The 16,570-nt window shown below is 56.1% G+C and overlaps 1 protein-coding gene across 1 annotated transcript; it reads left to right on the top strand.

The window, feature by feature from the left end:
* Nucleotides 1–620: 620 nt before the first annotated feature.
* TMEM39B (transmembrane protein 39B) lies at nt 621–12,274 on the top strand. Its single transcript, XM_059488883.1, has 9 exons — nt 621–658; nt 3,020–3,204; nt 6,224–6,443; nt 6,695–6,778; nt 7,752–7,906; nt 9,188–9,524; nt 10,389–10,576; nt 11,550–11,670; nt 11,867–12,274. Exons 2-9 carry the CDS (start codon nt 3,077–3,079, stop codon nt 12,101–12,103), a joined length of 1,470 nt encoding a protein of 489 aa, XP_059344866.1. The 5' UTR covers nt 621–658; nt 3,020–3,076; the 3' UTR covers nt 12,104–12,274.
* The last annotated feature ends 4,296 nt before the right edge of the window (nt 12,275–16,570 follow it).

Here is a 16,570-nt window from a genome sequence, read left to right as displayed (position 1 = left end):
GGCCTGACTGGGTTTTTAGGGATATCCTGGTACCTTTAGAGGATTCCCTTAAACATCAGGTGTGTGGCCACTCCTGATTTTTTATGCTTTTGTACAGAATCAATGTAAGTTGGAAGAGCCCTCCAAGCTCTGTGACCAGTCATTCCTTGGACACCTCCAGGGCTGGGCGCTCCAGCTAAAAAAAGAAATACCAAAAATCCAGCAAACTTTGTGCAAGTCCATTCATTCCAGGGCTGATTTTCCTCCACCTTAAGCAGGGCTGCCTCTCATCTTTCTGAAACCATCAGTGCTGAACCACCAACCCCACAAATCCCAACAAATAATTGGGGTAAAAAACCCAAAATTGCAGAGATGCTGAAACCCCTCCAGGAGCGGAGGTGGAGCCGCGCAGGTGCCAGGATTACTCATCCCTTGCCATAACGGGTTGCCGGGACATCTGGCGGCTGCGATTGCCGCCGTTCCCATCGGTGACACCGGGAGGTGACACCGGGAGGCGACACCGGGAGGTGACACCGCGCTGCCCGATGGGCGTGGCCACACAAAGGGGGCGTGGCTTTCCGCGCGTTCGCGCCCCGCACCAGCTTGTCCCACGCCGGCCGCCGTCGCGCCCCGCCCGCCATATTGTGCCCGGCGCAGGCGGAGCGGCGGCCGGCGATGGGTGAGGGAGGCCGGGCCGGGGGCAGCGCGGCCGGGGAGGGAACGGGCGGAACGGGCTGAGGGGGGGAACCCGCCCGGCAGCCGGCGGGGAGCGGCACGGGCGGCGGGCGGAGCGCGGGAGAGCCCCGCGGTTCGCCCCGCCCCGCCTCGGGGATGGGGGCGGCTCCCGCGCTGCGGCCTCGCCCGGAGCCCCTCAGAGCCCCGCGGGCTCAGGGAGCCCTCACGGAGCTTTCCATGGCGCTCCCGGGCGGGTCCGGAGCAGCTCGGTGGGGTTTTCAGAGCCGCTGTGGGTCCCGGTGTGCCCTCAGAGCGCCAGGGCCCCTCTGAGCTTTTGTGCAGCCCCACGTGTGCCCCCAGATTTCTCCCTCAGAGCTCCTGGGGTCCCCAGAGTTCTCCTGCACCCCCATTTGTGCCCCCAAATTTCTCCCCCAGAGGTCCCAGTGCTCTCCTGCAGCCTCACCAGTCCCCCCGGATTTCTCTCTCAGAGCTCCTGGGGTCCCCATTGTTCTCCTGCAGCCCCACTTGTACCCCCGATTTCTCCCTCACAGCTCCCCCGTGCTCTCCTCAGAGCCCCCAAATTTCTCCCTCACAGCTCCTGGGGTCCTCAGTGTTCTCCTGCAGCCACATTTGTGTCCCGAAATTTCTCTCTCAGAGCTCCCCCAGAGCTCCTGTGGCTCCCAGTGTTGTGCAGCCCTACCTGTGCCCCCAAATTTCTCCCCTAGAGCTCCCAGTGTTCTCCTGCACCCCCATTTGTGCCCCCAAATTTCTCCCTCAGAGCTCCCAGTGCTCTCCTCAGAGCCCCCAGATTTCTCCCCTAGAGCTCCCAGATTTCTCCCTCAGAGCTTCTGGGATCCCCAAAGTTCTCTTGCAGCCCCACGTGTGCCCCCAAATTTCTCCCCTAGAGCTCCCAATGTTCTCCTGCACCCCCATTTGTGCCCCCAAATTTCTCCCTCACAGCTCCCCCAGAGCTCCCAGTGCTCTCCTCAGAGCCCCCAAATTTCTCCCTCACCGCTCCTGGGACCCCCAGTGTTCCCCTGCACCCCCATTTGTGCCCCCAAATTTCCCTTGCACAGCCCCAGCTGCTCCCCCAGACCCCAAATTTTACCCCCAAATTTCCCTTTACAGCCCCCACATTTCCAGTTTCCCTCCTGGAGCCTCCTGGCTCCTTCCTGGACCCCAAATTCCCCTCATTGTTTGCCCTCCGAGCTTCCACTGCTCCCAGAGCTCCCCAAATCCATCCCAGCATCTCCTAAAATCAGCAGCTCCCTCCAGCTCCAGCTCCAGGACGGGGATTTTGGAGAACTCAGCTTTAAAACCCCCTTGGGATGGGTTTCTAAACTTCCAGCACACATTTTGTGGTTCCAGCTGCAAGTTCCAAAGCTGGAAATGATCCACCAGGAGCAGGAATGTGCCTGAGTTCCCCTCCCAGCTCAGGTTTCACTGGGAAATGGGGATTTTTTATCGCTGCTGTGGATTCTCCTGAGGTTAACAGGATCCAGAGGAAGTTTGGAAAAGCTTGGGATGAGTTTTGTGTGTGGCAAACAAGGACTGGGAAAGCTGAATTTGGGCTCACCCCATTGAGCTCAGTGCCATCAAAACAAAAATCAACAAATACCCTAAAAATGTGTTGTTGCTTCCCATCCTAAAGAGCCAAAAATAAAATAACAATTTTAAAAAGCTGTGATCTTCAGTTCCAACACTAAATGATACCAAAATATCCCAAATTTCTGAATTTTTGGGGCAAATTGTTGAGCATTTCTTGAGTCTGGAAAATGTGGGAGACAAAGGAAAAAATAGGCAGAAAAATTTGGATTATCCTGGAGTGACAGGCTCCACGAATTAAATTTAGATTATCCTGGAGTGACAAGCTCCAGAAATGAAATTTGGAGAAATTGGGATTGTCCTGGTGACAGCAAGGCCTGGAATGCTCCATAAGAAATGCTAATTAATACATGCTCATTAATATGGAAAACAGGGATGACCACACACCCTGATGATTCCACCACAGGGGTGCAGATGGAATTCCCTGTAAAGTGACAAATCTCAGCACCTCAGCAAGGCCGGAGCTCCCTGATTTTGCATCCTTGACCTGGAGAAATGTGGGAGACAGGGAAAAAATAGGCGGAGAAATTTAGATTAACTTGGAGCATTGAGCTCCAGAAACTGAATTTGGAGAAATTTGGATTATCATGGAAGTGATGAGCTCTAAGGATTGAATTTGTAGAAATTTGGATCGTCGTGGAGCGACGAGCTCCGAAAATCGAATTTGGAGAAATTGGGATCGACGGGGTGGTGACAGCGAGGCTCCATAAGGAACGCTAATGAATCCCTGCTAATTAAGCCCTCTGGTGTGTCCCTGCAGTGGTGGGGGCTGAGCCCAGCCCGCAGTGAGCAGCCAGGACCCCCCTGAGTCCCGGGCATGGCCGGGGGACGCCGGGGTCCCAACAGGAGCTCCTACTGCCGGAACCCGCTGTGCGAGCCCGGGGCTGCCGGGGCTGCCGGGCACTCCTCGGGCTCCTCGGTCACTGGCGTGCGCTCCCGCACCAGGTACGGCACGGGGCAGGGCTGGGGTGGGGGCTGCACCTCCTCGTGGGCCTTGCTCTGAAACCTTGTCCCATTCCTCAGGCTTAAAGCTCATCCCACTCCCTGACCTTAAAGCTCATCCCATTCCCCGACCTTAAAGCTCCTCCCATTCCTTGAGTTTAAGTCTTGTCCTTCTCCCTGATCTCAAAGCTCATCGCATTCCCTGATCTTAAAGCTTGTCCCATTCTCTAAGCCTAAAGCTCATCCCATTCCCTGACCTTAAAGCTCTTCCCATTCCCCGACCTTAAAGCTCTTCCCATTCCCCGACCTTAAAGCTCTTCCCATTATCTGACCTTAAAGCTTGTCCCGTTTCCCAGCCTTAAAACTCATCTCATTCCCTGACCTTAAAGCTCATCCTGTTCCTTGAGCTTAAAGCTCATCCCATTCTCTGACCATCCCCTTCCTTGATCTTAAAACTTGTCTTGTTCTCTGGTCTTAAAGCTCTTCCCATTCCCTGATCTTAAAGCTTGTCCGGTTCTCTGACCTTATAGCTCGACCCATTTCCCAACCTTAAAGCTCATCCCGTTCTGTTCTCTGTATTTAAAGCTCATCCCATTCCCTGACCTTAAAGCTTGTCCCATTCTCTGACCATCCCATTCCTGGATCTTAAAACTTGTCCCATTCTCTGGTCTTGAACCTCGTCCCATTCCCTAATCTTAATGCTTGTCCCATTTCCCAACCTTAAAGCTCATCCCATTCTCTGACCTTAAAGTTCATCCCATTCCTTGAGTTTAAATCTTGTCCTTCTCCCTGATCTCAGAGCTCATCCCATTCCCTGACCTTAAAGTTTGTCCCGTTCTCTGACCTTAAAACTCATCCCATTCCCTGATCTTAAAGCTTGTCCCATTCTCTGACCACCCCATTCCTTGATCTTAAAGCTTGTCCCCTTCCCTAATCTTAAAGCTCATCCCATTCTCTGACCTTAAAGCTTTTCCTGTTCTCTGACCTTCAAGCTTGTCCCATTCCTTGAGCTTAAAGCTCATCCCATTCCCCAGCCTTAAACCTCATCCCATTTCTTCATCTTAAAGCTCATCCCATTCCCTGATCATAAAACTCATCCCATTCTTGGACCTTCAAGCTCATCCTGTTCCTTGAGCTTAAAGCTCATCCCATTCTCTGACCATCCCATTCCTTGATCTTAAAACTTGTCTTGTTCTCTGGTCTTAAAGCTCGTCCCATTCCCTGATCTTAAAGCTCATCCCATTCTCTGACCATTCCGTTCCTTGATCTTAAAACTTCTCCCATTCTTTGGTCTTAAAGCTTGTCCCATTCCCTGACCTTAAAGCTTGTCCCATTTCCCAACTTTAAAACTGATCCCGTTGCCTGATCTTAAAGCTCATCCTGTTCCCTAATCTTAAAGCTCGTCCCATTCCCCAACCTTAAAACTCATTCCATTCTCTGACCATAAAGCTCATCCCATTCCCCAGCCTTAAATCTCATCCCATTCCATGGTCTTAAAGCTCATCCCATTCCCTGATTTTAAAACTTGTCCCATTCCCTTAAAACTCATCCCATTCCATGGTCTTAAAGCTCATCCCATTCCCTGATTTTAAAACTTGTCCCATTCCCTGACCTTAAATATCATCCCATTCCCCAACCCTAATGCTCATCCCCTTCCCTGGTTTTAAAACTTGTCCCATTCCCTTAAATCTCATCCCATTCCCTGATTTTAAAGCTCATCCCATTCCTTGATTTTAAAGCTCATTCCGTTTCTTGATCTTAAAGCTTGTCCCATTCTCTGACCTTAGCATTTATCCCATTCCCCAGCCATAAATCTCATCCCATTCCCTGATCCTAAAGCCCATCCCATTCTCTGACCTGGCTGGGGCTTGGAGCCACCAGGGACAGGGGAAGCTGTCCCTGCCCATGGCCTGGGTGATCCCCGATGTCCCCTCCAGCCCAAAGCACTCTGTGATTCCATGGTTTATCAGTCCATGACTTTGGGAATCTGGGCATTTCAGGGAGACTCCTCAGCTTTCCCCTCACTCATGGCCTTGTTTCATGTTCTCCATCTCTTTTAAACCATGGCCTGATCCCCCTGCATCCCCCTGGATCCCAAATTCAATCTGGGAGTTTACGGGGACACTTTGTGCTCTGCAGTTCCTTTGAGGCCCACGCCCAGATTCCTTTGCCTGTTTTTATTTAGAGATTGCAGCTCAATCTGGGAGATATTAATTCCCTTTGATGCAGAGGATCAGTCTGGGATCCTGTGCCTGCTCACACACGAAGAGGCTCCTCTGGCTAAACTCGTTTTTCCTCCTCAGGTGAACAGAAGGTGAAGAATGAACAAGGGCTTGTGTGTAATTGCTCTGCCTTTCATGTTCAAGCACTCTTAGATATGTAAACACCAACTTGAGCTCTGAAAGCTTCCAATTAATTAAGAGAGCCACTGAGTAGCACAACACAACCCTGGGTCTGAACAGCACAGGAGATTTAATATCAAATATCCTGGGTCCAAATGTTGCTTTGTGTGGGCAAATCCCTGCTCACATCTGATTGAAATTTGTGATTTGTGCCAAACAGTGATAACTCAAGTTTCCCCACTGATCTCAGAGCTGTGGAGGGAGCCTGGAGGATGTTCCCCTGCTCAACCCTGGGTCTGAACAACACAGGGGAATTAATATCAAATGTCCTGGGTCCAAATATTCCTTTGTGTGGGCAAATCCCTGCTCACATATTATTGAAATCTGTGATTTGTGCCAGCAACTGATAGCTCAAGTTTTCCCATCAATCTCAGAGCTGGAGGACATTCCCTGCTCAGCCCTGGCTCTGAACATCACAGAGGATTTGTTATCAAATGTCCTGGGTCCAAATATTTCTCCCTCGTGGATCCGGGAATTTTGTGTGGGCAAACCCCTGCTCGCATCTGATTGAAATTTGTAATTTCTGCCAACCACTGACAGCTCCAGTTTCCCCATCAGTCTCAGAGCTGTGGGGGGAGCTGGAGGACATCCCCCTGCTCACTCTTGGCTCCCCCTGGCAGGAGTGGCTCGGGGACAGGCCTGTCCAGCCCCCCTCTGGCAGCCCAGACCGTCGTCCCCCTGCGGCACTGCAAGATCCCCGAGCTGCCCGTGGAGAGGAGCGTCCTGTTCGAGCTGCAGCTCTTCTTCTGCCACCTGGTCGCCCTCTTCGTCCACTACATCAACATCTACAAGACAGTGTGGTGGTACCCTCCCTCCCACCCTCCTTCTCACACCTCCCTGGTAAGCACCAAAGGGCAGCTGGAGCTCCCAGGCTGTCTTTTAGGTCACAAAACCTAAAGTTTTAGAGATAATGTTTGATAAAAACTTCAGCTGACCCTTCACTCCGTTTCCCACATTTTGGGCTCTTGTTGTCTTTTTGGCATTCTCTTGGAAGAGAGATTCCCAAAGAGAATAATTTGGGACTATTTCTGTGTTGAATGTGGGTTCCTGGTGCTGGTGGAAATGGAATCATTTTGGTTTTGTCCCCACAGAACTTTCACCTCATTGACTTCAACGTGCTGACGGTGACAACCATCGTCCTGGCACGGCGCCTCATCGGTGCTGTCGTCAAGGAGGTAAAGTCAGAGATTTGGAAAGCTCTGGGTCCCTTTTGCCATTCCAAACCCCTCCATCCTCCCCTAAACACCTCTGTGGTGTTCCCAAGTCAGAATCTCAGGTGAGGTTTCCAGTGGGAGGAGCAGAGAACAGAACTGAGCTCCCCAGACCTGCTGGGTCTGTCTCTGAATTTCTGTCTCAGCCAGACTGTAGTGACTGATTCTCTCCTTCCTTTTGCCTCTTTTCCTGCTCTCTCCATCACTCCAGCTTTCCCCAGGGATGCTCACTGGAATCATCCCATGTGGAGCAGTGCCAGGAGAGTGTGCTGGACACTGGTGACTACCAGTCCTTACCTGGAATCTCTCCTCACTCCCAGATTCCAGAGGTTTTGGAGACCCAGATTCCACAGAAACCCTCCAGACCTTACCTGGAATCCCTCCTCACTCCCAGATTCCAGAGAGGTTTTGGAGAGCCCAAATTCCACAGAAACCCTCCAGAGCTTACCTAGAATCTCTCCTCACTCCCAGATTCCAGAGGTTTTGAAGAGCCCAAATTCCACAGAAACCCTCCAGACCTTACCTGGAATCCCTCCTCACTCCCAAATTCCAGAGAGGTTTTGGAGAGCTCAAATTCCACAGAAACCCTCCAGACCTTACCTGGAATCTCTCCTCACTCCCAGATTCCAGAGGTTTTGGGGAGCCCAAATTCCACAGAAACCCTCCAGAGCTTACCTGGAATCTCTCCTCACTCCCAGATTCCAGAGAGGTTTTGGAGAGCCCAAATTCCACAGAAACCCTCCAGACCTTACCTGGAATCTCTCCTCACTCCCAGATTCCAGAGAGGTTTTGGGGAGCCCAGATTCCACAGAAACCCTCCCTGTCCTGGTGCCAGCTGGGCACTGCCATTTCCTTCCTAGCCATGATTTTACACAGTATTTTCTCCTTAAGAAGAGGCAGTGCCCAGCTGTGCCCTGATGTCCCCTGTGTCCCACAGGCTTCCCAGAGTGGCAAGGTGTCCCTGCCACGCTCCATCTTGCTGGTGCTCACTCGCTTCGCCGTGCTCACGGGCACGGGCTGGAGCTTGTGTCGCTCCATCATCCACCTCTTCAGGACCTACTCCTTCCTCAACCTCCTGTTCCTGTGCTACCCGTGAGTATCCCTGCCTCAGGGATGGGGGATCCCCCCCAAAAATCCAGGGGGAGGCTCCCTGCAGCAATGTGGGGTTCTTGGAGCAGCCTGGGCTTGTGGAAGGTGTCCCTGCCCATGGACGCAGAGTTTATCCTGCACCTCTCCCTCCTGCTGTGCCACATTCCTTGGTGGCAGGACACATCTGTGACACTCACCTCTCTTTCAGCTTGATGTCAGCATTAATTATTACTCACTAAAAGGGTTGTGTGATTTTCCCATGGCGCTGACAAAACTCAGGGCTTTGTTTTCCCTTTGTTCCTGGGCTCCTCTGCCAGGTGGAGGGGTTCAAACAGCTCCTGGGTTTTGTTACTTATCAAAAGGAAATGTTGGGAGTGGAAATGGATCCCTCCTCCCTGGTAGATGCAGGAGGAAACATCCAGAGATTTGCTGCAGGAGGAAACATCCCAAAGATTTGCTGCAGGGGGAAACATCCACAGGGATTTGCTGGAAGGGGAAATATCCCCAGAGATTTGCTGCCTATGTTTGAGCTCAGAGCTCTTTTTGGGAGTTTCCCTTTGGAATTATGAAATCCCAGACTGGTTTGGGATTATTCAGCAGTAGCAGGGGCACCTTCCACTATCCCAGGTTGCTCCAAACCTTGAACTCATCCAGCTCAGAACTCCACAGGGGAATTGGGGATGGGATCCCAGTGGGATGGGATGCAGCTCCTGAGCTCTGTGCCTTTCCAGAACCCCACAGGGATTTGGGATGGGATTCCAGTGGGATGGGATGCAGATCCTGAGCTCTGTGCCTTTCCAGAACCCCACAGGGATTTGGGATGGGATCCCAGTGGGATTGGAAGCAGCTCCAGAGCTCTTTGCCTTCCATAACCTCACAGGGGAATTTGGGATGGGATCCCAGTGGGATGGGAGGCGGATTCTGAGCTCTGTGCTTTCCAGAACCCTGCAGGGGAACTGGGGATGGTGATCCCAGTGGGATGGGATGGGATGGGATGGGATGGGATGGGATGGGATGGGATGGGATGGGATGGGATGCAGATCCTGAGCTCTGTGCTTTTTAGAACCCCACAGGAATTTGGGATGGGATCCCAGTGGGATGGAAGGCACATCCTGAGTTCTGTACATTTCCAGCTCCTGAGCTCTGTGCCATCCAGAACTCCACAGGGGAACTGGGGATGGTGATCTGAGTGGGATGGGATGGGATGCAGATCCTGAGCTCTGTGCTTTCCAGAACCCCACAGGGGAACTGAGGATGGTGATCCCAGAGCTCTGTGCTTTCCAGGTTTGGGATGTACATCCCCTTCCTCCAGCTGAACTGTGACTTTCGCAAGGCCGGGCTCTTCACCCAGGTCACCAACATTGGCCCCAGGGACACGGGGGAGGTGACAGCCCGGGGCAGGGACTACCTGACAGTGCTCAAGGAGACCTGGAAGCAGCACACGAGGCAGATGTACGGCATGGAGGCCATGCCCAGCCACGCCTGCTGCCTGTCCCCGGACCTGATCCGCAACGAGGTGGAGTTCCTGAAGATGGACTTCAACTGGCGCATGAAGGAGGTGCTGGTGAGCTCCATGCTCAGTGCCTACTACGTGGCCTTCGTGCCTGTGTGGTTTGTCAAGGTGAGGCCTGGCTGGGAGGTGACCCTGGGGCACAGTGAGGGGTCACAGTCCTTGGTTGTGGTGGTTGTGGCACAGTGAGGGGTCACAGTCCTTCCTTATGGTGACACAGGGGCACAATGAGGGGCCACAGTCCTTGGTTGTGGTGATTGTAGCACAAGGAGGGGCCACAGTCCTTGGTTGTGGTGATTGTAGCACAAGGAGGGGCCACAGTCCTTGCTTGTGGTGGTTGTGGCACAGTGAGGGGCCACAGTCCTTGGTTGTGGTCATTGTGGCCAATGAGGGGTTACAGTGCTTGATTGTGGTGACTGTGGCACAATGAGGGGCCACAGTCCTTCCTTGTGGGTGGTTGTGGCACAAGGAGGGGTCACAGTCTTTGCTTGTGGTGGTTGTGGCACAATGAGGGGTCACAGTCCTTGATTATGGTGGTTGTGGCACGATGAGGGGTCACAGTCCTTCCTTGTGGTGACACTGGGGGGACAATGAGGGGCCACAGTTCTTCCTTGTGGTGGTTGTGGCACAATGAGGGGCCAGAGTCCTTCCTTGTGGCACCATGAGGGGTCACAGGCCTTCCTTGTGGTGGTTGAATTCTGAATGTCTCGTGGTGAATGGGGTGAGTCCCTGTGCCCTGAGGTGCTGGTGCTCCATCAGCTGAGCATCAGGAGCTGCCTCCCAGGTTTTGGTGCTGATGGCACAAATATTTTGCAGGAATTCTCCATCCCCCATCCCACGTGGGCTCTTCCTTTCCACGCTGTATCAACAGCTCCACACAGCCCATGCTTTACCTACCTGAGTGCTTTGTGTGGTGGTACCTTGGGCAGCTGAGGCTGTCCAGAGTGTCCCCCAGTGTCCCATCTGTCCCCCCAGAACACGCAGTACTACGACAAGCGCTGGTCCTGCGAGCTCTTCCTGCTGGTTTCCATCAGCACCTCGGTGATCCTCATGCAGTACCTGCTCCCTGCCCGCTACTGTGACCTGCTCCACAAGGCTGCAGCACACCTGGGCTGCTGGCAGAAGGTGGATCCTGCCCTCTGCTCCAACGTGCTGCAGCACCAGTAAGGAATTCTCTCCTGGAGTTCTCCCTTTGCTGGGTGGGTGGGTGGGTGGGGAGCTCAGCCTGAAATAAACCAGGGAAAAGTGAGAGCAGAGGTGTTGGCTGACACATCCAGCAGCACAAACACTCTGGGCACTGTCCCTGCCAGGCAGGGCTGGTTTCTGGCACGGTGCCTGCTGCTCCTGGCCACAGCTGCCTGCAGGTTGTCACTGCCATGGTGACAATTCCAAATGGGAGCACAATTCCCGTACTCCTCACTGCTGGCAGGGAGGCAGCAGAGCCCCATGCAGGTGGGATTAAGGAATTTCTTGTTCCCTGCAGGTGGATTAAGGAATCTGTTGGTCCCTACAGGTGGCATTAAGGCATGTCCTGCCCCCTGCAGATGGGATTTAAGGAATTTCTTGTCCCTTGGCAGGTGGAATTAAGGAATTTCTTGTCCCCTTGCAGGTGGGATGAAGGCATCTCTTGGTCCCTTGCAGGTGGGATTAAGGAATTTCTTGTTGCCTACAGGTGGGATTAAGGAATTTCTTGCTCCTTGCAGGTGGATTAAGGAATCTGTTGGTTCCCTGCAGGTGGGATTGAAAAATCTCGTGTTCCCTGCAGGTGGATTAAGGAATCTGTTGGTCCCTTGCAGGTGAATTAAGGCATCTCTTGGTCCCTGTAGGTGAAATTAAGGAATTTCTTGGTCCCTTGCAGGTGGGATTAAAGAATCTCTTGTCCCCTGCACGTGGATTAAGGAATTTCTTATTCCCTACAGGTGGGATTAAGGAATTTCTTGGTCCCTTGCAGGTGGAATTAAAGAATCTCTTTTCCCCTGCAGATGGATTAAGGAATCTCTTGTCCCCTTGCAGGTGGATTAAGGCATCTCCTGTCCCCTGCAAGTGGGATTAAACAATCTCTTGTGCCCTGCAGATGGGATTAAAGCATCTCTTGGTCACTACAGGTGGGATTAAAGCATCTCTTGTGCCCTGCAGGTGGACTGAGGAGTGCATGTGGCCTCAGGGGGTGCTGGTGAAGCACAGCAAGAACGTCTACAAGGCCGTGGGTCACTACAACGTGGCCGTGCCCTCGGACGTGTCGCACTTCAGATTCCACGTAAGGCCCCCCGTCCCTCCTGGCACAGGGATCCCCCAGCAGGGCCCTGCTCCTTCCTGCTGGCCTGGCCACCTCAGGCTGGTGGAGCCGGGGGTGGCAGTGCCCAGGGTGGCATCTCAACCACCATCCAGAGCCAGAGCAATCCTCACCCAGAGCTTTCCCCTCCCGCCCGGTGCCTCACCCCGCTCCCCCACAGTTCTTTTTCAGCAAACCACTGCGAATCCTCAACATCCTGATCCTGCTGGAAGGAGCTGTCATCTTCTACCAGCTCTACTCGCTGATTTCCTCGGAGAAGTGGCACCAGACGATCTCCCTGGCTCTGATCCTCTTCAGCAATTACTACGCCTTCTTCAAGCTGCTGCGGGACCGCCTGGTGCTGGGCAAAGCCTACTCCTATGCTGCCAGCAGGGACTCAGAGCAGAAGTTAAATTAAAACAATTGCACTGATGCTCTCTCTCAGCCTATTACAGAACAAACAAAAAACGAGAAACCCTCAGAGCTTTGTATTTTTGTTACCACTGCTTTTTTTTTTGTTGTCGTTTTCTTTGATAACTGATGTAATTAAAAGGAAAAAAGAAAAAACATATTTTTTTACTCCCAACAAGTTGTTTGTGTGTTTGTTGTTTGGATTCGCCTCTGACAGAAGGTTTGCTGCTGTTTGGGTGTGAGGAGGGGATTTTTTTTAATGGTGGAGAGGGAGGAGGAAGGTGAGAGTTACAGGTGTGTTAAAGCTCCCAAATGAGTTCCTTTAGGAGGGGGTGAACCCTCATCCTGTCCTTTTGGGGGTCCCCATGTGCCCCCTCCCCATGCCCTGTGTAAGGAAAGGTGATGTAATTTCTCTGAGATGTTTATTTTCAAATTGCTGAGCCCCAACTGCTGCAGTGCCTTGGTTTGAGGGGTCCCCTGTGGGTGAGGGGACACGGCGAGAGCTGAGGGGGTTTGGGGGACCCCCAGCGCCCCCTTTGCTCCTTTACCGCGGTTTGGGTGCTCTCCCCATGCTCCTCCGGCCCGTCAGGATCGGGGAAGGAGGAGGAGGAGGAAGAGGACGAGGGGGAGGAAGGGAGGAGGAAGAGGAGGGGGATGAGGAGGAAGGGACGCAGCGCATCCCCGAGAGCCGCGGCCCGGGGACCGTCCCCGCTGCGGGGGCTCCGGGCTCCCCCTGCCCTGGGAGGGTCCCGAGGGGTCCCAGAAGGGGTCCCGGGGGTCCTAAAGGGGTTCTGGGGGTCCCAAAGGGGTCCCGGGGGGCTCGGGGGGGGTCCCGGCTCCGGCCTTTGTTCCGGCAGGGCCACGCGGCCGCCAGGGGGCGCCAGGGGCGCGTGTCCCGGTCCTGATCCCGGTCCTGATCCTGATCCCGGTCCCGGTCCTGATCCTGATCCCGGTCCTGATCCCGGTCCTGATCCTGATCCCGGTCCTGATCCTGATCCCGGTCCCGATTCCCACCCCCAGATTCCGGTCCCGGTTCCCGTCCCGGTCCCGATTCTCATCCCGATCCTGGTTCTGGTCCCGGTCCCGCCTCCGACACCGCTCCCGATTCAGCCCCGACCACGCCGGGGGAATTTTTGCCGCTGAAAGCGGAGAACAAGCATCGGAACGGGTCCGGGGAACCGGGACCGGGAGCAGAACCGGGACCGGGACCGGGAGCAGCATCGTCTGTGGCCCGGGGAGCGGAACGGGGGTGTGGGTGCCCGGCAGAGCCCCGAGGGACGGCGGGGACGCGGCGGGGACAGGGCGGTACCGGAGGCCACCGGAGCGGAGCCGCCGCCGTTTCTCAGCGCTGCCGTCAGCGGGCAAAGGGCGAGGAGGAGGAAGGAGCAGCGGGAACGGCGAAGGCCGGAGGGGAGCCAGACTCGGCCTCGCCCTCCGTGGGATTGCGCCTTCCCTCACCCCCGCCCCGCACCGGGACCGGGACCGGCACCGAGCGGGATCCCCCATTCCCGGGGACACCGAGCGGCTCCGGCAGATGCTGCGGGTTTGGGGGCGCAGAGCGGCCCCCCGCCTGTCCCCGTTTCCCGTGTGGCCCCAGCAGCACCGAGCCCGGTGTCCGGCCGGGATTTCCACCCCGGTGATGTCGGGGCACGGCGGGAGGAAACGGCCGTGTCCAGCCTTTCCCGAGGATGAGGATTTCCTTCCTCCCATTGAGCGGGGACCCTGGGGTTAGCACGCAGCCGTGGGGCACAGGACGGGACGGGGGGCCTGGCTGGGAATTGGGGGGCAGAGCCCCCCGACACAACCCTGGGGGCATCTCCTTATTCCCCTCTCTGACCGAGAATGAAGGAGCTGGATTTGGGGAGGGGGCGCAGGATGGAGACACGCGGCCATTTCCTCCTCGCCTTCCCTTCTTCCCACCCCGAGAGCGCCGCGGGTATTTCTGGCTGGGCACGGGGATTCTCGGCTTTCCCAGAAACGCCGCGCAGAGCTGTCACCGGGGGCTGTCACCGCCTCATTTCCCGTGAACCGGGGCTTTCCCGGGGCGGGGATGATGCCCCGGGATGAGAGGGGGATCCCGCTGGGAATTCCCCCGGCACACCACGGAGGCGGCTCCGCTGCCGTTGTCACCCCGGGGGTCGCGGGCTGTCCCCACGGGGGGGTCCCGGCTCCATCTGCCGCTCCCGCCCCGCTAATCCCGGGATTAGCAGCCAGATGCCCCGGGCAGGTTTGCCGCAGGTAGCGAGGATCCCTGGGGAGGAGGAGGTGGCATCAAAGCGCGGGAATTGCGGCCGATCCCACCCCAGCCTGGGCTCCCAGCAGGGAGGTCACATCTGCCAGGAGCCAGCCTGGGGTGTCCCCAAGCGCAGCGGCCGCGCTGGAGCAAAATTCCCGGCAGAAATTCCCTCCAAAATGGGAAAGCTTCACCCTCCTGCTGCCCCCGGGAATCCCCTCCCGCTTCGCAGCGGATGCAGCTGATGAGAAATGTTTGTTTTCCCCTAAAATCCCGTCCCAGCATTCCTGGGAAGCCGCGGTTCCCACTCTTATCCCAATTCCTGGGAGCTCCAATTCCAGCCTCCAATTCCACCCAGCTCGGCACGGATGGAGGATTGCTGGATTTCTGGGGGATCCTGCAGCTCAACCCCCTCACTGGGGTCCTCCCAAACCCCCCAGCCCATCCCTGGCTGCTTCACTGCCAAATCCAGCACCCAGCAGCTCCTGATGGGGACAAGAAGGTGGGAAAGGACAGGAACATCCCCCAAAACTCAAGGTGATGCCACCTGAACGGTTCCACCCTGCACCCAGAGACTGGCAGCTTACATTCCTCGCTAATAAATATATTTTACATTAATAAAGCCAAATCCCCGAAGTGGTTAATTAGGGATTCATTTACTCACGCTGCAGCAGGTTTGGGGTGAGACAAAGGTGGGGAAAGGCATCAGGGAGGGGAAAATACCCCAGAGCTGATCCTGTCAGGGGACCCCTGAGCATCCCCAGAGCCGCGGGGTCCCCTTGGGACACCCAAATTTCGGAGCTGCTGCACCGAGCCGGGCTGGGTAAAACCTGGGCAGGCCACGAACCCATCCTGCCGTAATTACAAACCCTTAATTAGCATCCACACATCCTCATTAACAATCACAGCCACGTCCTCATCTCCTCACTCAAAGGAGCCCCAGGAGCTGGAGGGGACCCGAGGCCACCAAACCCCTGCGGGACAGCGGGGACAGCGCCCGCAGCGCCCCGGCTCCCCTCAATGGCTCCTGGGGACCAGATGGCGGCTCCGGGCCGGGGCCAGATGGATCCTCCCGCCCCTGGTCCCCCCTCCGCATTTCCTCCGCTCTTCCTCCGCTTTTCCGCCCAGCCCGGAGCCGCCTTCCTGCCCCGGCCCCGCTTCCTGCCCGCCGGCTCAGCGTTCCCGGCTTCTCCATCCTTCCCGAGCCCCACGCAGGGGGATGCGAGGCCTCGATGTGTGTCCCCAACGCTGTCCCAGGTCCCTGAGCCCTTCTCGAACCCCAAAGCTCCACGTGAGACCTGTCCCCGTTCCTCCCTCAGCTTCCTCCCAGCCCATCGGGAAAAGCACGGATCTGTCCCCGGGTTTACCCCAGGGAGCTGCAATTCCCAATCCCAATCATTTTTGGAGCTCCCCCGCTGCCCCAGTTTCCAATCCCCGCTCGGGGATGGCTCGCAGGTCGCTGGGAACGAGCGGCAGCTTTCCCAGAGCATCCCCACCCTCCCAGCGCGCGGATTTTGGGGAGCTGAGACCCCCAGGGCTGCTCAGGGCAGGACATTCCCGCGCTGAGCCCCCCAAACCGGTGACACGCGGGGGACACGGTGACCAAAGCGGTGACTCAGCCCCGGACGGGACCGGCGAACAGGGAAGTGAAAATTTTTTCCTTTTCCTTCCTCCCGCCGAGCTGGGTGTCACCGCCTTGGGGTGACCTTCCCCTGCACCCGCCTGAGGGCTGGGCCGGGCTCTTATCTCCCTCCCAAGATTTGCTCATCCTGCTGCTCCCCAGGGCCGCGCTGCTGATGGTGGCGCCATCCCCGAGGGTTCAGCGCTCCGGGTGCGCCACCGGCCCCTCCCGAACCGGGACCAGCCGCGTTTTTACCCCTCCTGGTCTCTGGTTTTCCCCCTCCCAGCGCCCTGCGGGTGTTGGGAGCGGCTGCTCCAGCCAGGAATAAGTGGATTAGGAGCCAATCTCGTTATCGCTGCTGGCAGTGTCGCAAGGGCCGTGGGATGGGGACAGTGACAGGGCTGGGGGGGGTGACAGCGGTGCCCGGTGCTTGGCACGGGTGGGACGCGGTCCCCGTGAGCTGATAACGGGGCTCGGCCGCCTGCCGCTCCCAGGATGCGCATCCGGGCTCTAATGAGGCGGGACGGTTAATTAATCAGCGTCAACTCATGTTAATTAGCCGTGGGGGGGGGAGGGAGTGGAGACGCTGCTGGCGCTGCCACCTGGCTGGGGAAGGGGGG

This window comes from Ammospiza nelsoni, chromosome 25 (genome assembly GCF_027579445.1).
Source record: "Ammospiza nelsoni isolate bAmmNel1 chromosome 25, bAmmNel1.pri, whole genome shotgun sequence".
Classification (NCBI taxonomy): domain Eukaryota; kingdom Metazoa; phylum Chordata; class Aves; order Passeriformes; family Passerellidae; genus Ammospiza; species Ammospiza nelsoni.
Note: the sequence above shows the minus strand (reverse complement) of the source record. Positions and strands in the feature narration are given on the sequence as shown.

Excerpts from the sequence above, each read along its gene's own strand:
- TMEM39B (XM_059488883.1), top strand. The coding sequence starts at position 3,077 with ATGGCCGGGGGACGCCGGGGTCCCAACAGGAGCTCCTACTGCCGGAAC. Across the intron at positions 6,444-6,694 it reads CTCCTTCTCACACCTCCCTG|AACTTTCACCTCATTGACTT; the intron begins GTAAGCACCAAA and ends TTGTCCCCACAG. Across the intron at positions 6,779-7,751 it reads TCGGTGCTGTCGTCAAGGAG|GCTTCCCAGAGTGGCAAGGT; the intron begins GTAAAGTCAGAG and ends TGTGTCCCACAG.